General features: G+C 38.3%; 1 protein-coding gene across 3 annotated transcripts in view; it reads right to left on the minus strand.

Annotated features, from left to right (window-relative positions):
* Positions 1–25,612, minus strand: part of TMEM255B (transmembrane protein 255B) — a 59,865-nt gene that overhangs the window by 16,259 nt on the left and 17,994 nt on the right. For all 3 annotated transcript variants that reach the window (XM_039349138.1, XM_039349139.1, XM_039349137.1), the window contains one exon: positions 17,735–17,824. In XM_039349138.1, coding sequence (XP_039205072.1) covers positions 17,735–17,824 — 90 coding nt within the window. The remainder of the gene's footprint in view (positions 1–17,734; positions 17,825–25,612) is intronic.

A 25,612-nucleotide genomic window follows, 5' to 3' on the forward strand; every position in this document is an offset into this window, starting at 1 on the left:
GAAAGGCCTCTGCAGCCGAGAACCAAGATACAGATTCAATCTATAGCTCGGTTCTTGGCTGCAGAGGCCTTCCAGAAAACTCCATCACTGATAGTCTGAAAAAGTATAATAATGTTGACATAATCTGCTACCAGATAGACAGATTTACAATTGAAACAATCAACTATTTATCCTGCATTATCAATAACTGAAAACATTCCAAATATTAGATGCTTAAGATAATCAGTTCCATCCTACTTGGAGTGGCAGTAGATATACATATGTAGCTACATATGTCTGCATCTGTTAGGCCGCTGTCTCTTAAACAGCTTTCAAAGAGTATGGGGAGACATCAACCTCAACAGTATTTGCAACCATATTGAGGACCACTGCATCATGGTCTTGAAAGGGGATTATGTGAGTGGCTTTTTCCACTTTTGCTCATAATACAATGCCTTCCCTAGAATATTTTTCCTTTGATAAGCAATATTTGGTAGATGTGATGCATCAAAAAGTAGTAGGACAGAAATCAGTTACTCAGCAGCTGCAAAAGTTAATTTCTGTACTGAGTTGTTCAATGAGGATAAGTAAGTGATGACGAGTGCTAAATATTCCTGGATATTCAACCAGTTCTTAGGGTTCATTTCATCACTATCAGTAGAGGTCTTCTGTGCTTCATATTGGAAAAATCAATTATCATTTCAGAAAATCTGGTCCTTCAAAAAACAAAGAATCATCCCTTATAGAAGACTGTAAGAAGTCTCTTACTGTAATTTTCTCTTCCACTCTGTATTGCAAATATCTATTCTGAGAAAGAAAGTTATATTTTCCAACGACCAAAAGTTGACTCAGTTCTAACAATTAGTATCATAAGCAATGCATAGCTTGAAGCTCACTTTATTGTGGACTAATGGAAATAAAGCTCCTCTTTCTGCTGGTGATGATAAAAAAAACGATCCTTCCCTCTTCTGAACTCAACAGGTTCACCATCTGCTAGAACAGAGGTCCCCAATCTTTTGGGCGCCAGGGACCAGCTCCATGGAGAGAGGTTTTTCCACAGACCAGAGTGTGCATGGTTTTGTGTGCTGCCTGCATCTCGCAGAGTTGGGGGACCCCTGTGCCAGAAGACTTCCTATTTTCAGAGGGAGAAAATCCCTAGCCTGGTGATCTGTATACAGTAGTAAGTTGAGGGAAAAGACGTAAGTTGTAGTTACATTATGAAGAAGACTAAGCAAATAAAGTTCCCTATTGTGCACATGGTAATTAGAAGTGGACACTGTATCTGTGGTTTTTGAAATACTTGGGGATATAGGTGGCAAGAGTGTGGTGCTCTATTGCAGCTTCAGGGATAAGTGGAAGACAGTGATTGGGCTAAGTTTCCTTGATATACTTTAATCATCTTTTTTGACAGCATAACAGCTACTATTGTTGACAAAAGAAAGACAAAAGACATTACATGTGTCAATATTATAACAATTTTGATCATTCCTTCCACAAACTCCATTTAATAGAATAGAATAGAGCTGAAAGGGATCTTGGAGGTCTTCTAGTCCAGCCCCCTGCTCAAGCAGGAGGTCCTATACCATCTCAGTCAGATGATTGTGCAGTCTCTTTTTAAAAACTTCCAGCGATGGAGTGCCTATGATTTCTGGGGGTAAGCTGTTCCATTGGTTTATTGTCCTCACTGTCAGGAAGTTTGTCCTTAATTCCAGGTTGCTTCTCTTCTTGACCAGTTTCCAACCATTGTTTCTCGTCCTTCCCTCTGGTGCCCTGGTGAACAACCTGACCCCCTCTGCCTTGTGGCAGACCCTGCTATCATGTCTCCCCTATTTCTTCTTTTCTTTAGACTAGCCAAACCCAAGTTCTGCAGCCGTTCTTTGTATGTTTTGGTCTCCAGACCTTTGATCATCTTAGTTACTCTTCTCTGAATTTTTTTCCAGTCTTTCAACATCTTTTTTGTGATACGGTGACCAAAATTGGCTGCAGTATTTGAGGTGTGGTCTTACTAGAGCTTTATAAAGTGGTACTAATACCTCGCGTGATCTTGATTCTATGCCTCTGTTTATACAACCCAAGATTGTATTAGCTTTTTTGGTTGCTGCTGCACACTGCTGGCTCATAGTTAAGTGATCATCCACCAGGACTCCAAAGTCCCTCTCACAGTTACTGCCTCCAAGCCAGGTCTTGCCCAATCTGTATTTGTTCCTTTGGTTTTCCTGCCTAAGCGTAGGACTTTGCTTTTCTCCACATTGAAACTCATTTTGTTGGATAGGGCCCATTGTTCAAGTTTGTCAAGATCTTTTTGGATCCTGAGTTTGTCTTCTGAGTTGTTGGCTACTCCTGACAGTTTGGTGTCATCTGCGAATTTGATGAGTTCCCTTTCAATTCCCTCATCTAAGTCATTTGTGAAGATATTGAAGAGTACTGGCCCTAAGACGGATCCTTATGGTACCCCACTCCCTTTTTTTAGGCTATGTATGTAAAAAAATAGATTGGCAGATCTGCCGGCAAAACCACTGTGGTGGTTTAGCCTCCAGATAAGCAACTGTTCTACCATTAACAGCACCTGCAGAATGGAAGACTTGAGCTATAAAGATTGCTGCATGGTCAAGTTGCTATTATTGCCACATCAGCTCCAAAATTAGCCAATCAATTGCTTTTTTTAAAAAGAAAACTCAAGTTTTTAATTTAATTATATTAAATTATTTATTTAATTTCAGTCTGAACAAGACATGACATTTTAAAACTTTAGTGCACATTAGAGTCTGTGTGCCCTCTAGAGGAAGTAACAGCACTCTCCAGTGTTTCTCAACCTTGACAATTTTAAGGCATGTGGACTTCAACTCCCGAAAGTCCACAGCCAGCATTGCTGGCTGTGGAATTCTGGGAGTTGAAGTCCACATGCCTTAAAATTGTCATGGTTGAGAAACACTGCTTCTGGGCAAAACAGCAGTTTCCAGGAAGAGATCAGAAAACATAAATTGACTAGCTGCTGTACACATTTTTATTCTTGCAGACTTTAGCTTCATTGCTACTGTGCAGCAAAGACCATCTGCCATTTTATCCATTTTTCATATACCTTGGGCAGAGACTCTTAAAATGCTGAGAGATTTTCTCATTTAGTTTTGACCTATAGGTTTTAATTTGATTTCTTAAATATGAATATGCTTTTGGTGTACACATTCCAGGCACACACCCTGGATGTGTGAGAAAATCAACATGAAATTATACTTTAATCTATCAAGTAACACTAACGCATAATAGCTACAATCTGTTAATTAAAATATATTTGATAGAAAGTGAAACATCTACAGTCTGTAAACATCATTTCAGTGTTATTTTGGTAGTTCTAAAATATAAAAACCAGGTCATGGTTAAAACAAAGAATAATAATGAAATTGAGATGAAAGAGTCTAGTAATTTAGATACTTTGGTTTAATTGATATTAGGTTAATTTCATAAGAAGGGAATAATGTTTCTTAATTTTTCATACTCCATAAACAATGTATATATTTACAATTTGCAATGCTTTATCTATATATTTTAGCATTAAATAATATATTATGTACCAAAAAATAATCTAGTTTCATACAGAACTTTATAATGCTCCATTCTTTTTCAGATCAAGGGTGAGGAATCTGTGGCTCTAAAATTGCATGTAATAGTAATAGTAGTAAAGTTGGAAGGGACCTTGGAGGTCATCTAGTCCAACCCCCTGCTCGGGCAGGAAACCCTACGCTATTTCGGACAAATGGCTGTCCAGTCTCTTCTTAAAAACTTCCAGTGTTGGAGCATTTACTGCTTCTGGAGGTGTTCTGATTAATTGTTCTCACTGTCAGGAAGTTTCTCCTTAGTTCTAGGTTGCTTCTCTCCTTGATTAGTTTCCACCCGTTGCTTCTTGTCCTGCCTTCAGGTGCTTTGGAAAATAGCTTAATTCCCTCTTCTTTATGGCAGTCACCCTGGGCTTAATTTCAAACCTTCAGTTCAGGTTTCTGGAAAGAGTAGTTTTTCCTCTTCCACTGCTTGTTGTTTGGGGAAAATGGAAGGCAATATCTTCATGTCAGAGTGAAGGAAAAAATGAGTTTGTCTGTGAGATAATAGTATCCTCACTTTTGACCTGACCTTCTTGGACTATAAATATCTACTGAACTTGGACTTTTAATCTCACGAGCTAATGGGAGACAAAGAAAAAAATGACTTTTGAATACATCTGGCTGCAGGGAAGTTTAACATTTTGAACTCTTGGAACTTTGGGGATTACAATCTTGCCTGACTGATAATTTTTAGGATACTTGAAAGAAAGGATTACTATAAAATATTACTATTAGGATGGGATTATAAAGGCTATATATAAAGACCAGAAAACTAGAGGAAATTCTTCCACTCTTACTGAGACTGGTGATACTAGAGGATTTCTAGGAATGATGCCTCAAGAAAAAGCAAATATCTTTCAGAAGGAAATACTTTCTATGCTACAGCAAATTCATTAAACAATTCTTGCATACAAAGAGGACATAAAAAGAAACCATAATGAGACTAAAAATAATCTAGATGACATAAAGGACCAAATCTCCAAATTGAAACTACAACTGAAAAGCTCCTAGACCAGGGCTTTTCAACCTTTTCACCCATTGTACCACTTTTAGGATATGGCAACATCTGAGTACCACCAGTTGCCTAGCAAGGTGTCGAAAACTTGATGATCAAAAAAAAAAAAAGCAAAAAAGTGATAAAGTATAGGTAGTCCTCAACTTACAACAGTTTGCTTAGTGACTATTCAAAGTTACAATGGCACTGAAAAAGTGCCCCCCCCCAGGAACAGCCGAGCAAGACACCTGCCTGCCCACCTGGCGGTGCTCTTCCTCCTGTCCGAGGTGTCCATTGTTGTGAGCATTTCTGTTGAAGATTGGCAGCGGGGTGGGGTGGGTGGGTATTTGGTTTTTATTCCTCCCTCTGCTGGGTGGTTGCAGCAGGTTTTGGTCAGTTCACATGACCCTGGGACACTGTGACCGTCATAAATATGAATCAGTTGCCAAGCATCTGAATGTAAATCACAAGACCCTGGAGATGCTGCAACATTCCAGCTGATTGGCGCTTCTCCTGGGCTCAACAGAAGCACCAGGATCAGCACTGAGCTCCAGCTGGAGCCTGGCACTGATCCTGTCACTTCCACTAAGCCCTGACAACCCCGAAGAAGCGCTGATCCTGGTGCTTCTGCTGAGCCCTGACAGCCCTGCAGCTCCAGCCATCTCTCGCTCAGGTTTTTGCAATGCTGCCACTAGTTCAGATCATTCCCCTCCTCCGCTACCACTTTTCTAGGATGCTCGTGTACCACCTGCCGGGTGCCAATGTACCATAGGTGATACCTGTACCACTGGTTGAAAAGCCCTATCCTAGACAACAACTACAAAGTATGAACAAATAAATCAGAAATCAGAGGGTGAAGCAGAAGAAATAGACCTAGAGATGGAGGAGATAGGAGAAGGGAAATATGGACTACCATACACAAATAAAATATTGCAAGACCTACCTACTGTATAACAATGAAAATAGAAAAGACCCTTTACTCCTTTCTCCAAAATACACCTGATGACAAGGAAAAGAATCTAGAAAATGGAACACAGAGTGAGCAAGGCAAATGTCTAAGGAATGTGGATGGGCGGAATACCTCCTCCCCCAAAATACTCTACCTAAACTGTCCTTCTCGTGCCAAGCAGCTTGCATAAAAATAGAAAGAAAATTCTTGGGTGATTTAATTGCCCTGTCCTGGAACGCTGCTTGGCAAAGAAAGAAAGTGAGAGTTAGACTTAAAAAACAGAGGATTTGATCTATCAGAGGGGGCACTATCTGTTTAATATATTTGTTCGAATATGATTAAAAGAACGGATGACCCTTAGATTTTTATAATGGAAGATATGATTTAGAATTAAAATAGCATTTTTTTCCTTTTGATATGGGAAATTTGAAAATAAGAGGAGGGTTGGTATGAATACATTTTTTAGCTATATAAATGTAATTAATATTGAGAAAATCGTAACTGGCAAAGATACTTTAAATATGGGAAATCAAACTTTAATAAGAGCACAAAAAACAGGATATTGACATGAATTGATATTATAAATATTCTATAATATTAGTAAAATATGATGAAGATGTTTATACCTAATTTTGTATATATCAATAGTATTAAGAATTGTAATTGTTTAATGAGGGGAAAAGGGAAAAATATGGGGAAGAAAGGACGATTAAGGAAAAAATACTGGAGTATTGAAGAAGTTAATGTTAAATATGTGAACCCAGACAACATGTTGTTTACTAAGCTTTAAATATTGTAATTTTAAAAAATTAATAAAACCTATAAAAAAGGAAAATAGAACTTTCAGATTTTAAACATTCTGATCCCCTTTGTTTTCCAGTTATAAATTGCAAGTTACAGTCTGTTCATATTAACTTTTCCATTGTCTAAGCAAAGGTCAACTTGCTTGCTTGTTAATGATTGCCTATTTTTAATTGAAATACTGGACTTGACACTTAATAACTACTTTCAGTTAAGCCGAAGGAAACTAGTAAAAAATATAGCCTACTTCAAGATAGGTTATGAATCATAGCAAAAGAACAGCCAACATTCCACCCAGCTTTTACATTTTAAACTAGAGAACATTCTGCTTTAAAACTTAACCTATCCCCATAAAATAGAATGAATAAAACTGATATTTTAAAGAAAAATTAAATTACAGTTTGGAAGCCTACTGTTACTGGTAAATTAACTCAGTAAATTAACACAGCTACTCTGACTTAAATTAATGACTCGCTAAGAAAAGAAATATTAAAAATAATTTACAAGGATTTTGTTTCATCACCAGTAAAAAGAGAAAATACACTGAACATTTTCCTTTAAAGCAGTGTGTTAATTCAATTGATATGGTTATATATTATTGAAATTCACCTTCCTATTACCTTATTTATGAAACAAATTGTTTTGTACCTTTAGACAAAGGTGATAAGGCTATCTTTCTGAAGCCATTGGCTTTCTAAAAAATATTAAGAAGTTAAAGAAAGAATGGTCATGTATGAACAAGCCAGATAAAACCTGATTTTTAAAAATATTTTTTTCTAAAACAAAATCACCAATTAGCACGACGCCTGCACATCACTGACTCAAAATTCCATTTTGTTTTATGCTGTAGATCAGGGGTGTCCACCTTTGGCCACTTTAAGACCTATGGACTTCAACTCCCAGAATTCTCCAGTCAATAGTTTGGGAAACCTTTGGGGTGCTGTGAAAAAATCACTGAGACACTGACAGTGACGTGAACTAAGAAATTTTGGGAACCCTTACTATATAGATGTTGTAGAAAAGAAAAGAAAAGTTATTTTTGGACACTTGCTATTATTGCAAAAGAAATCCACCAGATGGCAACATAACATTCACTCATCTTATAAAGAACAAACTTTTAAGAAGTGTTTTGTACTGATTGCATCATATTAAAATTTTTCTGAACAGTTAGAAAGTAACTTATTCTGATTACTATTGGTTGAAGAAAGAAAATCTATCTAATAGGCTTTACTAGCTTTCATGTGCAAATCTGTAGTTTTGTGGCAAACAACACATTTTATTTTATTATAAAAAGGTCTACAAAGTTTCAATAACCAGACTCACTTATATTTTGACAAATTCATGTAATCAGAAGGTTACTGATAGAAGAGAATAGTTGCAGCTTGGGGTTGAACTGTGGGGTCTTTGGTGCTGTTTGAGTTTGGTGGGTTTTTTTGGTGGTTTCATTATCAAACTAGGTAACATCATTAGTGGTAGATTGCACTCCCTTCTAGCACTGATGATGTTATCTACTTTGGTAATGAAATGTCTGCAAAAAACCCACCAAGCCCAGAGAGCACCTAGGACCCCACAATCACAAGATTATTGTTTGAATGGGGAAATGCCATATTCTACTGTTGTAGCTAATTAAGCTATTTAGATCTTTTTAGGCCTGAAAGAAGCACGGATGCACAAGACTGACACTTCCAAGTGGCAGGCAATGTGAAGATTCTTGGAATCAATAAAACTGCAATACAGGTAGTCCTCAACTTATGATCACACTTGAACCAAAAATTTATGTTGCTAGGTGAGGAATTTGTTAACTGAGTTTTGCCCATTTTATGACTTTTCTTGCCACATTTGTTAAGTGAATCACAGCAGCTGTTAAATTAGTAACATGGTGGTTACGTGAATCTGGTTTCCCCATTGACATGGCTTGTCAGAAAGTCGCAAAACGGTATCACATGACTCCAGAACACTGCAACCATCATAAATATGAGTCAGTTTTCATGCATCCGAATGTAAATCATGTGACCATGAGAATGCTGCAACAGTCTTAAATGTGAAAAATGGTTATAAGTCAGTATTTTCAGTGCTGTTGAACAACCACTAAACAAACTGTTTACAGGTCAAGGACTACCTGTATGAAGTATGCATCTCATCATACCTGCTTGTTGATTCAATGGAACAATATCAAGTGCCCTAGCCACCATTCCCTCTCTAAGATAGCCACACTACATTCTCTTTGGTGTGTTGGTTGTAATCATTAATTAATAGGATTTGCACTAAATAGTGCTGCATTGGTTCAGAACAGTTTACACTGTAGCTTCATGGTCCACGATTGTGAGTGATGAGAGCCCCACTCATCTCAGCATCTGCTCAGGAAGGGAAAGGGCTAGAAGCTCTTGCTGAGGAAAGCAAGTTGGGTGGGTTTGGGAACCCCCTAGAACAGGGGTCCTCAACCCCCCAGTCCATGGACCAGTACCAGGCCATGGCATGTCAGCAACTGGGCTGCACAAACAAGCAAAGCTCCATCCGCGGGATGCAGGCAGCACACAAAACCAAATCCCCCCTTCCGGTCCATGGAAAAACCTCTCTCCACATAACTGGTCCCTGGTGCCCAAAAGTTTGGGGACCTCTGCCCTAGAGTTTTAATATTCATAGAAGTTTGAAAAACTGACCATTAAATAATGTAATGGTCGTATGTGCGAAAATTGGTTGTAATTTTTCTCAGTGCCATTGTAACTTCAAACAGTCGTTAAATGAATGGTTGTAAGTCAAAGACTACCTATATTATTTTTCATATTATCCCCCGATCCTACATTGTGTTCTGTTTCAATTATTTACTTATTCTGTTTGTCTCTCCATCTTTGCCTAAGAACCAAATAATGAGCCTGGATTGAAGTTTAGCATTCAGAAGGAATTCTGCTATTTTAATGCTGCTTTGGACTAATCAAGGAGAGAAGCAACTTAGAACTAAAGAGAAATTTCCTGTCAGAACAATTAATCAGTGGGATGACTTGCCTCTAGAAGTTGTAGCTGCTCCAACACTGGAGGTTTTTAAGAAGAGATTCGACAACCATTTGTCTGAAATGCTATAGGGTTTCCTGCTTGAGCAGAGGGTTGCACTAGAAGACCTCCAAGTTCCCTTCCAACTCTGCAATTTTGTTTACCAAACTATGTATTTTATTTTTAAAAATTGTGTGAATATGGTTTTCCCCCTCCTTTTCTAACCAAAGAGCTGTTGTCTGTCAGTTTTATCTTGTACCCAGGCAAAAGCAAGACATAATAGAGACACGGGGGCAGTCCTAATAGCTGATGAATGTTGCATGTAAACTTATAAATAGGTCAGATAGGTCTTTTTATGTCAGTTGTACAGTGTGAAAGAAATATCATGCCCAGATGCCTAGATTTAGAGACCCCATTGCAGATATTTGGGGATGGAATAGAAGCATGTAGCATTCAAACAAAAATGGAGGTTGTCTTTGTCCTCCATAGTTTCTGTAAAAATACATTGCCCTGATAATGTGTGAAAGGAAAGCAAGCATTGAAAGTGAGGTACAGTTTCATATGAGGCCCTGAAAATGCAGTGTAATCTGAGGTTTGAGTGTCTAAATGCTGCTTTTTCTTAATTTGGGGGCAATGTGTGTGTGTTTTATGAACAGAGAGATCAGTACTGTTGTCACTGGTTAATGCCAAAAATACTATCAGTGTACAAACAGTGATTTTGCTTGTAGAAATGTAAATTTCATAACATAAACATTAATTTAGGTCTCACAGACTGGTCAATATGAATGCCAAACAGTGGTTTCCTAGCAGAAACTTCATTTTGCAAATGGCTGCCCAATTTGCAAAACAGTGTTTCTGTCCCATAAACCAGGGCTTTTCAACCAGTGGTACGTGTACCACCAGTGGTACGCGAGCACCTGGCTGGTGGTACGCGTACGACGGTTGAAAGAAAATGTAAAAAAAAGTGTAAAAAAGTGTAAAAATGGATGAGGTGAAGCTGCAGCAGTGCCGCACAGGTTTGTGGCAAAGTCAGCTGGAACTGCATGTTGCCTGGGTCCTACTGAGAACCCAGGATCAAAGTGCGGAGCTCCAGCTGATTGGCAGTGGCCTTGGGGGTAGCAGACAGCTTCAAGCAGTCTTCAGTGGAGATTCCGCTGGAGCTGCGCGATGCATTGCCTGGGTCCCCCCTGCTCCCACCCAGATGCCTTCACCTCCCCTAAGCATTTTTTACTCACCTGCTTTCAGCAGCATTTCCTTTCTCCTGTCCTTCTCAGCCTTCATGTGTTTGTGAGACAAAAAAAAAAAGTTCCATGAGATTTTCTAACTTCTCACGAGAAGTTAGAAAGTCTCATGGAACTTTTTTTCTTTTCTACACACAAACACGTGGCAAAGGCAGAGAAGCAAAAGGAGAAAGGGAGTGCAGCTAAAAGCAGGTGAGTAAAAAATGCTTGGGGGAGGTGAGGACATCTGGGCGGAGGCGCCAACCTTACCCTGCATGGTGGCAGGAGGGTTAATGGCGGGCATGGGGGGCCCAGGAGGTCCTGCCCATCTCACTTGCTTGCAGAAAGCAAGTGGAAAGCAAGCGAGCGAAATGGGCAGGAGCATGGGATCGGTGTTTCTGAGCACACGCCAATTTGCGCCCTGCCCATCTCACTCGCTTGCAGGGGTCCTGACAGACCTTCACTGGACCGGAGCGGGGAGGGCATAAAAGAGTCTGGAGGAGGCAATTGGAGTTTGGCTGCCGCTGCTGCCACTGCCACTGTTGCTGAGCAAGATGGTTGCGCGACAGCGGCTGCTGTGATTCCTGCCTGCTGCTTCTCCTTGGCTGCAGGGGGAGGAGAGCGCAGGCAGCAGAGGAGCGCACGGGGGTGGGGAAAGAGCCGTGGCTGCCAGACTTCCTCTGGTGCATTGCGCATGGCTGCAGCCGGAGAAAAGCAGCAAGCGGGGAAGCGGCTCATGCACTGCTGCAGCCAACCCCAAGAAGAGCTGGCACAACCTGCAGGTGAATTCCGCCTGGCTACATTCTTTGCGGCCGAAAGAAGGGCTTTGATCCCACTTCCCCTTCACTCTGGCCAGGTCCGTGAATGCCAGATCTAACCCCAGGGCGGTTTGAAGGCCAGCAGGCTGGCTGGGGTTTTTGGGGTGGAGACACGTGAGCCTTCCTCCGTCTTCTTGAATCTGGCTTTGATCCCACTTCCCCACCACTCTGTCTGGGTCCATGAATGCTAGATTAAAGAAGATGGAGGAAGGCTCACATGTCTCCACCCCCCTCCACCAGAGACCCATGGATTCTCCCCCACAGGCACCCTGCAACCTGAGGGAGGGAGGGATGGACAATGGAAGGGATGGAGGGAAGGAGGAAGGGACAAAGAAGGAGGGAAGAAAGGAAGGAAAGAAGAAAGGGACAATGGGAGAGAGGGAGGGAAGGGCACCCATCCCAGTTCTACTCCTCTCCACCAGAGACCCATGGATTCCCCCCACACAGGTACCCTGCAACCTGAGGGAGGAATGGACAATGGAAGGGAGGGAGGGAAGGAGGGAGAGACAAAGAAGGAGGGAAGAAAGGAAAGAAAGAAAGAAGGGACAATGGGAGAGAGGGAGGGAAGGAGGGCACCCACCCCAGTTCCACCCCCTCCACCAGAGACCCATGGATTCCCCCCACACAGGCACCCTGTAACCTGAGTGATGAGCTGGCCACGACCCCCCCCCAGTCATTGACTTTGTTTGTCAAAAAGTTGCAAAAGGTGATCACATGACCCTGGGACACTGTGAATGTCATAAGTATGAATCAGTTGCCAAACATCCAAATGTAAATCACATGACCCTAGGGATGCAGCAACAGTCATAAGTATTAAAAATGGTCATAAGTCACTTTTTTCAGTGCCATTGTAACTTTGAACAGTCACTAAGAGAATTGTTGTAAGTCAAGGACTACCTGTACTTTATCATTTTTTTCCTTTTTGGGGGAAGGGTCAAGTTTTTGACACCTTGCTGAGCGAGTGGTGGTACTCGAATGTTGCCTTATCCTAAAAGTGGTACAATGGGTGAAAAGGTTGAAAAGCCCTGCCATAAACAATGGTTTGTTAGGGGCCAAATTTTTGGATGCAGGATACTGATTCAGGCCTGTGAGAAGCAACTACAGCAATTAATGAACCCTTCCAGGTCCACTGCACTAGGCAAGCAACAGCAAGTAAACTTTGTGTGGATTGTGCTGCTTTACATAAATGAATGCCTCTCCAATGATTTTTTTTAAACCTTGAAATATGATAGCCTCAGCTACTAAACTCTGATTCAGCAGATCACATTGCCTTTTCTGTAGTAGCAGAAATAAAGAGGTTATAAATCCTTATTTAAGATCATTGAGGAATAGTGGGCTATAACTCTGGTCTGCTCTACACTCCTTACCATCCCTTCCTATTTTTGCAAACACATATGATTCTACCATAGGCTGATTCATACACTGCTTTTTGCTTTTTACTACTCATGTCTTGTCCAATCACACCTTTTTCAGTTTTCCTTTTGATTTCCACCCACCCACTCTTCCATATTTTTACATAAAAGCTAAACTAAACTGTTACAGACTCAATAGGGCTTTCTTCAACAAACAGGTCTTGGCAGCCCTAGGAGATGTCAGAACTTGTGTTATGCTTAGACCAGCCTATTATTAAACCAGCTTAAGAAAATCCTGTTCAGACTGAAACATTGTGGCAACAGCTTGCAAACTATTCAGTCCAAATATAGGCCACCATGAACTCACTTTGGGTCTGCTGGGCTTTCCCACTTTTCTGTTTTATAAAGCAGCCACCTTCCCTCCTGTTGGGGACAGTTATGGAGGAATCTTACCTGATATATAGTATGCATGTATATATGAATACATCCATACATATCTTTATACACAAAGTTAAACTAAACTTATACATATACAATTAAAGCATCAACATAATATATATGCAGTTTTTAAAATATCACTTCTTATTCTGTTTTTAATGTCTTTTTGTGAGGGCTATAATAACTCAGCTATAAAATTTATCTTGTATACAGAAGGTTTCTGGTTCAGGATGTGGCAGAAATTTTTTTTCTTTTCCTGAGATTCCTACTTTTCCCAGTACTTTTTTTTTCCTAGCAGGTTCCTCCAAATGAGCAACCTTCCATTTACAAAGTAAGAGTTATAGTCTTTGTGATATTGCAGCATCCATGGGAAGAGAAGCTCTGAACGGTATAACAGACTATACTAAGCATTGAATCAGTCTGAAGGGGTATTTCTGGGTCTGTAAAGTAGCCAACTGCTTGGGGTTCACCTGCAACAAACAGATAGGAACATGACATAACCTGGAAAAGTGTACTTAGGAAGTGGAACAGAAAAGCATATCCTGAGGTAACTCTGATGATAGGTTGGGGATTAAAGGAAGCAATGTCCTTTTCTACTTTCCAGAAGTGGTTGTTGGTCTGTTTTGGCAATGAAGGAGCTGGGTGGTGCAGATAAGCCTTTAGGTTTTGGAAAGAATTATATCCTTATATCCCTTATTTCTTGACCCTGTTTGAGTAAAAGCCATACAATGAAGACATACAATTAGCATCCCACCTGGTATAGTTCTTGCCTTTATTATTTATTATACATTTATGCACATTTGTTCTAGTATAAAATCTACAATGAAACAATTCTGTGCTATTCATTCTTTTATAAAATAACAGACTGCTTAAATATTGCAATACAATCATTCTCTACTCAAATGTCACATACCTCATTCAAGCTACAATGCCTTCCCTCCTGGCTTAGTTTACCCTCTTTAGTTTCTTTTGAAAGTTCATATTACCTTTACTTGTATTCTGCCTCTCTCGCAGTGGCAGCCAAATTTTCCGTATATGTTTCCAGTGGCATAATAAATGCACAGTATAGCTCTATGTGATCTGTTCTCCATTTCATTGGCTACCCAATTATGCATTTATCAATTATTGAAGAGGTATCACTTGAAATTTTTTTCTCTTTTCTTTTAAGGAGGGTGATGCTGGGTGCAGAAGAGAAATTGATTTGTTTTGCTTGTTCTGCAAGGGCAATTGTTTGCAGCATGTAAGGACCAGTGTCACTGCTATGTAACAATATATGTGAAAACAACATAATTCATGTATAATAGGTTCCTGTAATTTTCCTTTTTATCTGCACTAACATCATTATAAACTACTTTCAGCTGTATTTATTTCATCTGATTTAGGCATTTCAGTCATTTTTAAAAGTGAACAGTGGGTTCAAATACACAGATGCTTGATGGAAACAAAAGCAAATTACAAGTACTAAAATTCTGAAATAAAACAGGAATACATTAAACCAAGCTACCTTTACATCCATGTCTAATTTTTTTAAGTGCTTTTCTTAAGTGAAGTGTTTTTCTTCTGAATTGGACAAATCATTGTACAGATATAGATACAGATATAGACAAAGACACATGCAGATATTTTCTTTCTGCTATTAAGTATGCCATTTTTGAACATAGAAAAGATTGTCTTCTAATTCATCATCTTTAAAAAATAAAATAAAACTGAAAGCACTTATCACTGAGATGAAAAGATACTAAACTTGTATAATTCTTGATATTCTTTAAAAAAATCAAGGAAAACATTTTTTTTTCATATTTAAAATAGGAATACACTGGCAAAAATGGACAGTACTGGCATTTTTCATTCCAGTTCTTGCCAAAAGAAATCAGAGTAAAGTGCCAAGCTATGTTCCTCCCCAAGGTTAAAGGGGTTCATAGTTCACTTGACATTAGAAATCCATTATATCGGGGTTTTCAAATTGGGTTCTGTGGACCCCTAGGGTTTAATAAAATTTGAGTGGGATCTGCAGGACTAAAAGAGGAAAAAACTCTCTGCAAATGATGAAGGGTTTTTCTCCCTTAGTCTCTAATGGAAAACTCTCCACATGAGAAAAAAAATCTATAAGGGGTTAAAGAAAAACTGTCCATAAATGACTAAGATGAAAAACAATTAAAAAAAACCCTCTCTGCAAGGAACGGATAATTTTTCTCCTTTAGTTCTTTGCAGGTTTTTTTTAATAACCAAGGCACAGCAGAATGTCAACTGGCTCTCTAAAGTCCACCCCTCCCTGGTCAGAGATTTGGGGGAGAATTTTTTAAAATAATTTTTATTGAATATTATAGTTAAGTTAAAAAAAAATAAATGTAAGCCAAAATAAAGAAAAAAGGAGAAGGAAAGCAATAAAAAGGAAAAAAGGAAAAGAAACAGAAAACAGAAAAAGTTAAGGAAGGAACTTCCAACCTTCTTCACTGCAGTTATAAATATATTTAAAGCTATTTCTCCCCTTCAAAATTATATGGTTCCCTTCTTCCCATTTTCTGCTCTTATTAATCAATAAAATCAGAATTCATCATTTACCCCAGATTTTATGGTCAGAGGCATGAGGAGAAAAGTTCCATGGTCTGGAAAAGTCTGAAACCCCCTGCATTATGCTGTCATGTTATTTTATATTTTTCAGAAAATTGTAGGACTTTCCTCACATATACCTCTTTGTAGTGTTAACCAAGGGAACTGGACATCTACTGTAAGAAAATCAATGTTCTGTCATGGTATAAGCAGCTCTTTTTCCTTCCAGCTCCAACTATTCATTTCATGGTATGTGTCATGAGGTTTCTTTTTGATAAAGGTATACAAGTGGGACTACAGAGACAGAAAAGATATAGCTCTGTTTTGTTTATCTTTAAACTGCACTATATCTAGCAGAGATTCTCTGGAATCTCAACCATCCATGCCTATTACAATCCAAGACTAAACATGGAAGATGACATGCCAAGGTATTCCCAAAGATGCTTTTCCATGAGGCAACTGGATTTTCTTGTTTTTCTTTGAAGACATTTCGCTTCCCATCCAAGAAGCTTCTTCAACTCTGACTGGATGGTGGGGAGCTGAAGAAGCTTCTTGGATGAGAAGCGAAACGTCTTCAAAGAAAAACAAAGAAATCCAGTTGCCTTGTGGAAAAGCATCTTTGGGATAACTATGACCTGGATGGCTGAGAATCTCCATAGATATGCCAAGGTATTCATGATTTTTTTTATGGTATGAAGAGCAACTCCAAATGTGGTGATTCTATTTGCTCCCACTGATTGTATAATCTGTTTTTACATGATTGGTCAAGCAAATAAACCCTAAGCTCTTATCAAGGCTAAGCAAGGATAGGCCAGGTAGTTTATACAAATTCAAGCAAGGTTTGCCGAGACAGGCAGTTGGTGCAATGCATTCCAGCAAGACAACCATCATCGCAGATGGGTGTGATTTATCTGGACAGTATTGAATTGGGTGGAGGCTGAATGGCAAGCAATCAAAAGCAAGGAACCACATTTGTCTTGTTGGATCAGCAAAGGAACTATGTTTCGGATGCCTTTAATATTTGAAAATCACATTTAACAGTTTAAAATATACCCTAAGTGTTCAGAATCAAAAATCCATGTCTGCCTTACTGGGCCAGTTACCCTTCAGTCTTAGTGGACATGGACTCTGTTTTAATGAATCATTAAAAAACTCCTAATATTGTTTTTCTTCATGCAAAGCCAACAAATCTCTCACTTTAAACAGCATTTTAGAACATTTTCATCAGTTGCCTTTCATTTCCCCATACCTGTCCCATTGGTTCTGATCCATACTGTTTAGGCTCGGAGGTATCCAGAGAATATGGCAAAATAAATAAATAAGTCAAGGTGGCAGCCAGGGTGGAAGTGATCAAAGATATATATTTTTATATCCAACCCACCTGAAAAACAGGCAGAGCTTCAATCACATTGTTGTACCTGCCATATTGACTTTTTCGCCCTGCCGACCCTCCTGTTTATCCTTGAACTTTTACCAAGGACAATTAGTGGTTTAGATTCATCCTGCAAAGTGTTCAGACCTTACAGGGAATACACGCCATAAGAAACTAAGATTCCTGCAACTTGTCTACGTGAAAAAAACTTGCTTTATATTTTTATATCAATGTAGCAATTCAGTCAAGTGCCCTATCAATTGTGTGCAACTGTTTGGGAGTAAGCCCCAATCAGCTTAGTGTGACTATTTTAAGTTAACCTAAATAGGAAGGATAAAACTGCAAATTTCTTATAAATAGCCCCTATGACAGGGGTTCCCAACCAGGGGTGTGAGACGATATTCCATGGAGTGTGAAAACTTGGGTTTTCCAAATTATAATGTATATGCATAATTTGTTGCCATTATTTTGAACTTTTGTAAAGACTGTGAGAATACTGTATATCAGAAGCGTTCTAGGGGTGCGGGGTATAGAAAAGTGGGAACCACTGCCCTATGATGATCTAATTAGCTAAATGTCTAGATTTGCATCACAGAATGAAGAAGTTGTTGGTTACACATAAACTGCATAAGCAGTTTAATGTTAACAAGGAGGAAGAATACACAAAAGGAAATACTTACTATGTGACGTGCTGCAAACACACCATCAACAATTGCACAACAGAAAGCTGCTACCACTCCAAAGCTGATGAACACGATGGATGCTATCAGCTAAAAAGAGAAATCAGGGACATTAGAAAACAGAATTGCTTGCACATGCTATAAACATTGAACACATGTGCTGTGCTCTGCAACACATGTAAAACATTCCTTCATGTCATAAAATACACAGTCTTGCTAAATAAGCCTATTGATAGTTAAGTATATACCAGACAGATGCATGACAGGAAGTAAATATGTAGCTGATCTTACTGTGCATAAAATGGACACTAAATGATGATTCAATGATTCTAAGTAAATGTTTCCCATTGGTGCACTAGGTCACAGGTGTCAAACTCACCACATCACGTGATGTGTTGTGACTTATCGTGACTCTTTTTGCATTGCCAGCGATGGAGTGAGCATGGTTTTAGTATGATGAAACTGGCCGGTGGGCCGGCAGTTTGACATCCCTGCACTAGGTGAATGAAAAAGATTCACTGGATAAAACTGACAAGTGATTTGTTCAGCATTAATTACCTAGTCTATAAAAGAAAAATAAGATGGAGCTAGGCTTAACCAACCTATAATAGTTTCCTCCATCCAGCAAGCATCTGCTTGCATATGGCAAAGAACTGGATAAACTTGATAGTTTAGATATGATTATGTGCTGTTTATCACTCCATCCTACAGACAGAAGACCATAATTTTTAATGCTTCCCTATGTAGAAATGTGACTGCATGGAGAATACTGCACTGAGCACAGTAACTGGAATAGATTTTCTGAAGGGGGTGTGGCATTTGTTGTTTAATTAAAATGTTCTACCCAATGCAGCCTATTTTATCCCTCTTGAGCGATCTTGGTTATGAAGTGATATGCTTAATTTTTTATTTCTAAAGATTGCTTTCCTAAAGATTTTCCTAAAGATGCTTCATTCAATAATATTGAATGAAGCATTCTGCTTATAAAAGAATTTATATCATAACCCTCAATCTCTGATTAGTCTATCCAGCTAATGCCTCCATTCATTTGTGCAAAGCCTCTCAATGTTTGCATAGCTAGATTTGGTGTAGGGAAACAATATAGTATAGTATAGTCCCCTGGGGTTGAGAAGCAAACAAATAAACAAATAATAACCAAGGATATTTGTAAACTGGAGTTCCCAGCCTTCTGCTTGAGCTGGTACCATTATCAGACTGTTTGTGAGTGGCAGGTAGACTCATGATAATTGTTTAATGTACTGTACTATTTTGCCCTGTCTTTTAGAGAACCAAGGGTACTGAAATGCCGCCTCCACATATGCAGCATACAACCAAATACATCGTGTCTTGCCTGGTTGCCCCTCTGCAGCTATTAAGGCAGCTTATCATTGCAATAGGCACCAAGACATACAATTTATACTCTATTCTCTCCAAAGGTTGGTGCCACGATAAGAGCCTGGGTGTAATTGAGACTTCACTCAAGAAATGTCTCATTACAGGATACGATTATATCACAGGTACTGGATGTTCATTATTCATTTATATCTATTTGAGCTGCAGCACTTAGGATGATTACAATGGATTTCTAATGAGAAAAAGCTTTGTAATTACCTAGCTGCAACTTCACCTCTTGTGGAGGAGGAAATTTAATTATTTTTTTCTGAAAAGCCTCAACGCATTCTGATCGTCCAGAGGGACAAAAAATTATGCAAAAAGTTGATTATTCAAGTGAATTCTAAAAAAATAACTTAAAGATATTTCAGCAAAGTTAACTAGCCCAATATATTTAAAAATGGCATTGAAAGAAAAAAAGAAAGAGAATCAACTTAAATGGTTGTTAAAAGAAGGATCAAAGAAAGGTCAACTTTACTCATTGACGATGATTAAGCAACTCTGATTTTGGGATTCAAAGAGTGATTGCAGTACACTCAAGATTAAAACATTTGGAACACTTCCTTCCTATAAAATTTAAAGATCAGGAGGAAACTATTAATTTACTCTCCTATTTGAGCTACCCTGAAAAAAATAGTTGCTATGTTAAGGCAACAATGTTACTAATTTCTGAATCCAGCTTTCCATATTGGAAAAATGCTAAACTGGATATATTAATAAACCAAGTATCTTGAATTGTCAAAAACAAAATAGGAGTTCTACTATTTCTCACAGTTCTTAACAGTGTTCAACACTGGCAGCTTAAAGATGTAAGGACCTAGGCAGCCAAGTCAACACATTTTCACATTGCCAAGGTGGAGAAAAACTGGCCTATAAGATAAGATAAGATAACCTTTATTGTCATTTTTTTACTGTGGGCACAATGGCACACATCAAAAAGGAAATTTAATTGCCCGCTCTCAAAGTGAAACACATACATGACACACACCTAAACATACTATATACAACATATGTATAGACCCACCCTCCTATGGTTCCGGCTAATGAAACATTTCAAGAACTTCCAGGCATTTATTTTCCTAAAAGTCTTTTATTGAATCAAAATGTCGGCACAGGCACAACAGAGGGATGCTAGGATCTAAGTTCTCTTCCTCTGAGCAGTTAAATTATCAGCATGTTCCCTCCCTAAATTAGCGGTCATATCTCACATTATCCAATTAGTGTGAAGGTCAAATGTTTTCTTCCTCTTTCTTTCCCAGGCTTTACCCCCAACCCCTTTTCTGCTCTGTATTAACCCCATAATTACCAGACAATTCTGCATATTGTCAAAAGCAAGAATATACAATATTTGCAGCGTTGACATATTGAATAAAACTATGGCTGAATCTGGAAGTTCTGTTACAGATACCATGAAGCTTCCTCCCAGAAGGTAACAAGGAGAACAGGTCATGAAGAGGATGTGTAGTGTCCCAGATAATCTTACGGCCCCTACTCAAATGTACATATTTGTTTATCATTTACTAGCATCACGAGAAGTGTATGCTTGGTGTTAACAGCTATGGGAAAAAAAAGCTTGGCAACAGCTTATCAATTATATATATATATTTTGCTTACAACTTTAGATTACAGGTAGTCCTCAATTTACAACAGTTCATTTAGTGTCAGTTCAAAGTTACAGTGGCACTGAAAAAAGTAACTTATGACCATCACAGTTACGGTCGCAGTTACAGTTACGACCTTTGAAGCATCCTCATGATCATGTGATCAAAATTCAGATGCTTGGCAACTGGTTCATACTTAAGATTGTTATTGTGTCCCAAAGTCATGTGATAACTTTTTGCGACCTTCTGACAAGCAAAGTCAATGGGGAAGCCAGATTCACTTTCAGCTGTGTTACTACTGTAGCTTAGCAACTGTAGTGATTCACTAAACAACTGTGACAAGAAAGGTTGTAAAATGGGGCAAAACTCACTTAACAAATGTCTCACTTAACAAGAGAAATTTTGGGCTTGGTTATGGCTATAAGAACTACCTGTATGCCAGTTTGCTGCATTACTTGACACTGCAAATATATTTAATATTGCATTTTAAAATACTCTACAAATGAAGAATTTCAAACTTAGAAGGACAATGTACTGGCTGAAGCATGTCACCTGTGCCATCAGCCCTCTGTTAATATGTAGACTGAATTTATAACTAGCCTTGTTGTGTAATACAAGCCCCTGATCTTGTGGGGAAAATCCAACATGTCGAACCTAGAAGAAATCAGTGCTTGTTGCTCAGCCCAGTTGAACCTGGTTTGTGCCTGTTATGCATCTGTTCCCTTTTTGCCTGAATAATACCTGGGATTATGATAACCTGGCTCAGGACTGAACTTTTTTTTGCAGAATTTAATGTTTTGCCAACACAATGGTTCTGCCTCTTAATCTATAATCCACTGAAATCATGAATATTCTGAATTGTGCTTCTGTCTTCTAGAATATTGTCTGTCTTGGCCTGTATTGTTATTTACAAATTTGATAAGAATTTCTTTCATTTTTCTCAGCTGCCCCCCTTCCCCCACATGGACATTTCCTTAAGCTCCCCTTAATTTTTTGTGGTAAATGGTATGGCCCAACACATGAATATATTGTCTTATTCTAGTAGCATAAGGGACTACACATAGTGACTCTCTTCTTATTATATTCTCATATAAACTTAATGAGGTAGGTTAAACAGAGTAATGATGTAGTAATGTTGATTGGCAGTCAGCCCCACTGGTTAGCTCAGATCAAGAGATCAACTCCACAGGAAGGCTAATGCTACTTTTATTGAGATTGATTATAATAGAATCTGGAATGTCTGATTGTATTGCACCTGTTGCTCCTTCTTGTTGTTCATTGAATTAGGGAAGTTCTGTCTCAGCCACTTCCTAACATAATCTAGACCAGTGTTTCTCAAACTTGTCAACTTTAAGATATATCAACTTCAACTCCCAGAATTTCTCAGCCAACATAACTCTCACTCTCAGATTGCCCTCGTCATATAATACAAGGCTGGCTGGGAAATTCTGGAAGTTGAAGTGCACATATCTTAAAGCTGTCAAGGTTGAGAAATCCCAATCCAGATGTTCTAGACATAGAAAATGCTTGACCCCCTTGTTATCTTAAAAACAGAATTTAGATATCTTCATCAAGATAATCTTCCCTACTTTCTACAGTGGCTCATTCTCCAGTAGCTGAAAGAAAACCTTGAGGATCTTCCCAATCTTTCATCGAACTGGGTCTTGTTGAGCTGAGAAGGGCCACAATAAAAAGTGTCCCCAAAGTTATCTCTTTCACTTGGAAGAGACTTAAAAATAACAAACATTAAATTATCTGTAGTGATCTTGAACCATCATATTTAACTTTCTAAAACTTACTTCTTTAGCTTAAATCAGACCAATAATTAAGGACCATGTCTTGGTTCTCCAAACTGTACACTCTTAGCAATTTTGATATATCATATTGCCCATCAAATGTTTTAGGTTAGGAAAACTAATGAGATTCACCTACCTATGGATTATGATTTGGTGGAACATTCAAAAGATTTTTAGAAGGAAGATAAAGTTTACTCCTCAACTATTTTTATTGGGTATCTTTGTGGATTTAAATGATAAAGAAACTATTTTGATGTTGAATTTATTAACTGCCGCAAGGTTATTAATAGGTTTATATTGGAAGAAAGATTCTTTGCCTACTTTAGAAGAATGGGTATTTAAAGTATCTAGTTTTGCAGAGATGGCAAAAATTTCTGCCTATTTAAAGGATCATACACAAGAAAGATATATTACTGTATGGAGAAGATGGATAGAATATATTCAGAAAAAGTATGGAACTAAAAAGTTTCATTTACTTTATGAATGAATATTATAGTAAATAATACAGATAATTGTCTTATAGGCTATTGGAGTTAAAGGTTAAGTATGATATTTTTTTTCTCTTTTTTATTATTTTTTTCTTTTTTTTCTTTTTTCTTATTATTATAAATTCTTTTAATTATTAACCCTGTATTCTGCTCTGGGAAGTGAAGGGAGGGGGGTTCGGGGTGGGAGGGAGGAAATGTGGGGGGATAAGTGTAATATAGATAATGGTTGCTTATAGGGGTGCGGCCTGGGCACCCCCCTTATGCTGCGTTCATGGGTTTGATAGGAATGAGAGGTGGGCAAGTGTAGAGAGGAAGTAGGGTAGTGAGAGGAGAAGGGGAGGGGAAGAGAATAGGATGGGAGGTGAGAAGGAGGAGGGAAGTAGGGAATGTTTTAAGAGAGGGTGGACGCGGCCTGGGGGGAGTGCGCAGGTCGTAATAATGTTTATTTTATCTTAAAATTGTATTGTATACTTTTTTTTTTATAATGTTTATATGGAAAAAATAAAAAACTTTCATTAAAAAAAAAAAAAGATAATCTTCCCTACTTTCTACAGTGGCTCATTCTCCAGTAGCTGAAAGAAAACCTTGAGGATCTTCCCAATCTTTCATCGAACTGGGTCTTGTTGAGCTGAGAAGGGCCACAATAAAAAGTGTCCCCAAAGTTATCTCTTTCACTTGGAAGAGACTTAAAAATAACAAACATTAAATTATCTGTAGTGATCTTGAACCATCATATTTAACTTTCTAAAACTTACTTCTTTAGCTTAAATCAGACCAATAATTAAGGACCATGTCTTGGTTCTCCAAACTGTACACTCTTAGCAATTTTGATATATCATATTGCCCATCAAATGTTTTAGGTTAGGAAAACTAATGAGATTCACCTACCAAATATTACATCTGGCAGAATAAAATTGCATGTGCACCTTAAAAATGGTATAATGAAAATTGTGTAATTGCATGGGCATCGTTTAATGACAGCAAAGACAGGAAGGTATAAGTCCTCCAATCTTCCATTTATGAAAAGCGTCAATACTCCAGGATAATGCTGCCATTTCTTCTTATATATTCCATTTTCACCTGTATCAAAGCAACCTTTTCAACAGATAGATCTTTATCAAATGCAGCTATATCCCATCATACAATGGTATGCAAGTTTTTAAATCATTGGTACTCTTCAGGCAAAATTAAAGCAAAAAAAAGTACAGGATTTTGGAAGGAAAAAAAATGTCTATTATTAACTGTGAAATTTGCACTTAGTCTTACAGCAAGTAGCTCATGCTATTATGCAGACCACTTTCCTAGCCTAATTGGACTATCAGTCTATCAGATTCTGTTCTCAAGCTGAATTAAGACTGTCCCAAGAATTGGACCATTTAACATGTTGCTACTTATAAAAAACCACATCCTTCCCTTTCCCATTGCATATTGATTTAACCATCACAACACTGACTTCGAAAGATGCTCTGCATGTTCAGAGCATACAAGTATTCTAGGAATTAATTATATAATATGATGTGTACAAAGCCCAATTTCCTATTTCAACAGGCAACAAAGGTAGTAGAACCCTAACTCTCCCTCATAGTTGTAGAACCCCAGGTTATTATACAAATGGAATCTAGTGAGAAGAAGCTAGAAGAAAGAAACAGCATTAGCATTATTATAATTTATTAATTTGCATAGCACCCAACCCCCAATGACTCTGTGTGTTAACAAATGGATTTCACTATCACAAAATAAAGTGAGGGCTTAAACTCAGTTTTTAAAAGAAATTAGACATATGAAATCATGCCTCGTAATCAAGACAATTAAATACCTAGCCAAGAAAGTTAAATTGTTGTCTATTAATGACTTCCAGCTAGGACTGTTAATAACTTTGGAGCAGAGAACTTTTCACATTAGATAATAATAATAATAATAATAATAATAATAATAATAATAATAACAACAACAACAACAACAACAACAGCAGCAGCAGCAGCAGCAGCAGCAACAACAACAACAATAAAGTTGTAAGGGACCTTGGAGGTCATTTAGTCAAACCCCCTGCTCAGGCAGAAAACCCTACACTATTTCGGACAAATGGCTATCCAGTCTCTTCTTAAAAACTTCCAGTGTTGGAGCATTTACAGCTTCTGGAGGCAAGTTGTTCCATTGATTAATTGTTCTAACTGTCAGGAAATTTCTCCTTAGTTCTAGGTTGCTTCTCTCCTTGATTAGTTTCCATCTGTTGCTTCTTGTCCTGCCTTCAGGTGTTTTGGAGAATAGCTTGACTCCCTCTTCTTTGTGGCAACCCCTGAAATATTGGAACACTGCTATCATGTCCCCCCTCGTCCTTCTCCTCATTAAACTAGACATACCCAATTCCAGCAACCGTTCCTTGTATGTTTTAGCCTCCAGTCCCCTAATCGTCTTTGTTGTTCTTCTCTACACTCTTTCTAGAGTCTCAACATCTTTTCTACATTGTGGTGACCAAAACTGGATGCAATATTTCAAGTGTGGCCTTACCAAGGCATTGTAAAGTGGTATTAACACTTCACATGATCTTGATTCTATTCCTTTATTAATGCAGCCTAGCACTGTGTTGGCTTTTTTGGCAAC

Source organism: Crotalus tigris, unplaced genomic scaffold (genome assembly GCF_016545835.1).
Source record: "Crotalus tigris isolate CLP2741 ecotype Arizona unplaced genomic scaffold, ASM1654583v1 scf7180000018227.753833, whole genome shotgun sequence".
NCBI lineage: Eukaryota > Metazoa > Chordata > Lepidosauria > Squamata > Viperidae > Crotalus > Crotalus tigris.